At 30.0% G+C, this 2500-nt stretch overlaps 1 protein-coding gene across 3 annotated transcripts in view; it reads right to left on the reverse strand.

Moving 5' to 3' along the window:
* brinp1 (bone morphogenetic protein/retinoic acid inducible neural-specific 1) overlaps window positions 1–2500 on the reverse strand; it is a 210239-nt gene that overhangs the window by 91646 nt on the left and 116093 nt on the right. For all 3 annotated transcript variants that reach the window (XR_012405698.1, XR_012405697.1, NM_001328411.1), the window contains 1 exon segment: window positions 839–1029. Coding sequence is in view for 1 of the 3 variants with exons in the window: in NM_001328411.1 (NP_001315340.1) it covers window positions 839–1029 (191 nt within the window). In the remaining 2 variants the exon portion in view is untranslated.

Genomic DNA, 2500 nt, shown 5'->3' on the forward strand with positions numbered 1-2500 from the left:
ATTTGTTTGTTTGTACATTTGTTTAATTTTATGGAAAGATAAAAGTATTCAAATGCATTACACTTTCATTCATTTATTCATTCATTTATGTATCTATTTATTTAATTATTTATTTTTGTTTATGGAGGGATAACAAGCTTTTCAAATGCATTAAGTTTATTTATTTATTTATGTTTATGGAGGAATTAAAAAAGTCTTTGAAGTTTAGCTTGTTTGTTGATTTGTTCGTTCGTTCGTAAGTTCATTTATTTTTTATTTACTAATTTATTCATGTTTGTGAAGGGATAAAAAAGTTTATCAAATGCATTGAGTTTATTTATTTATTTAACTGCACATATGCAAACTTTTTAAAGAGATAAAAATTAAAGGGGTAAAATTGGTATTATACTCAGTTCAGCTTTGCACAAACAGGAGGAATAGGATTTTCATTTGGCACTGAAGACAAGCTACATTATCAGAGAGATTTGTTCTCAAATTCGACTCTCATGCATGAAAATTATGAAACCAACCATAAAACAAAGCATAGCCTGGACAGGAAAATAAATAAATGTTATCATCCTGATATATTAAACTTGAAGCATTGTGAAAACAACTTCTGCTGCTGGGAGACTCACAAATGTGAAAAGGGTCAACAGATACTTTTACTCTACTTGCACTACATTTTAGGGCATGCAATGACACATTTACTTGATCTTTTAGTATTTATGTTAGTGAACTTAGATATGTTTAAGGTTATTTGATCACTTTTGACTAATACTTGACTACTTTTACTCTACTTTTGCACCTCATTTTCGTGCATGTAATGGTAGTTTTACTTGAGTATAATTTTTTAACTCACCTCCCAGAGTGGCGGAGATCAGGATGTGCGTCCCATATTTTTTAATGATGGTGTCGATGAACTGCTGTGTGGACGGCCGTCTGCCGAGCATCCGCATGCTGCGCTGGAACTCCGGCATCAGCGGCAGAGGATTGCGCATCAGATCCCGCCTCTCAATGGCCGTGTTCCTCACCTTCCAGCGGGCAAACTCCCTAAAGAACAGAGCACAGGCCACATCAGCAAAAACAGAGAAATAGCATGGAAAAAACATTAGTAACTTGGAAAAACATGAACAAAACATGAAAAAAAACATGATAAACAACATCTAAAAACATTGATAAAACATTGAAAAAACACATAAAATGGGAAAACAGAAAAACATGAAAAAAACATGAAAACAAACAAAAACATGGACATAAAAAAACATGATAAATGGACATAATATGGAATAAACAGAAAAAAACATGTCAAAACACAGAAAACACAAAAAAACAAGAAAATAAACAAAAAACATGAAAAAAATGAAAAAAAATGGAATGGAAAAATCAACATAGTATGGAAAAGGATGAGAAAACATGGAAAAACATGAAAATCATCGGGAAAAAAACATCAAAAGGCATTTAAAAATATGGGAAAATGATGGGAAAAGATGGAAAACATGAAAAAAGACATGAAAAATGAACATATTATAGAAAAACATGTAGGAAAATATTGAAAATAAAGCATGGAAAAACATGACAACAAATTGGGGAAATATTAAAAAGCATGGAAAAACATGGGAAATGTGAAAAAAAAAAACATTTAAAAACATTTTAAAAAACATGGAAAAAAAATACATGGGAAATGAACATAACATGAAAAAGGATGAGGAAAAAATGAAAAAAAAAACATTGAAGAAGAATAGAAAACACAGAAAAGATAAGACAACATGTACAAAATATGAAAAAAACATGGTAAGTAAAACAACACATGGAAAAATAGACATAATTTGGAAAAGCATGGGGGATGGGAAAACAGAAAAACATGACAAAAAAAAAGGAAAACATTGAAAAAGTATGGGAAAACAGAAAAAACATGGAAAAACATGGAAAAAAACATGAAAACAAACAAAAAGCATGGAGTTAAAGACAAAAGACATGGAAAACTGACATACTGTTGTAAAGGATGGGAAAACATGGGAAAAACATGGACAAAAGCATGGGATACACATGAGTAAAAGACATGAAGGAAAACATTGAAAAAGTATGGATAAACTGAAAAAACATGGGAAAACATGAAAGAATCATAAAACATACAGAAAAAACAAGAAAATAAAAAAACATGGAAAAATGGACATAAAATGGAAAAGCATGGGGGTAAATGAGAAAAACATGGAAACACATGAGAAAAAACATGGAAAAAACTGAAAAAAATTGAAAAAAACTTTTAAAAAACATGGTATAAACATGAGAAAAAGACACAGGGAAAACACTAAAAAAGCATGGAAAAAAAAAAAAAACATGGGAAGACATTAAAAACAAAAACATGGAAATAAAAAATCACATGGAAAAATTAACAAAATATGGAAAAGCATTGAGGGGAAATAGGAAAAAGATGGTAAAACAACCAAAAATCATGGAAAAACTCAGGAAACATGGGAAAACATGGAAAAAACATGAAAACAAATGAAAAATATGGAAAAAA

Source organism: Danio rerio, chromosome 5 (assembly GCF_049306965.1).
Source record: "Danio rerio strain Tuebingen ecotype United States chromosome 5, GRCz12tu, whole genome shotgun sequence".
Lineage (NCBI taxonomy): Eukaryota > Metazoa > Chordata > Actinopteri > Cypriniformes > Danionidae > Danio > Danio rerio.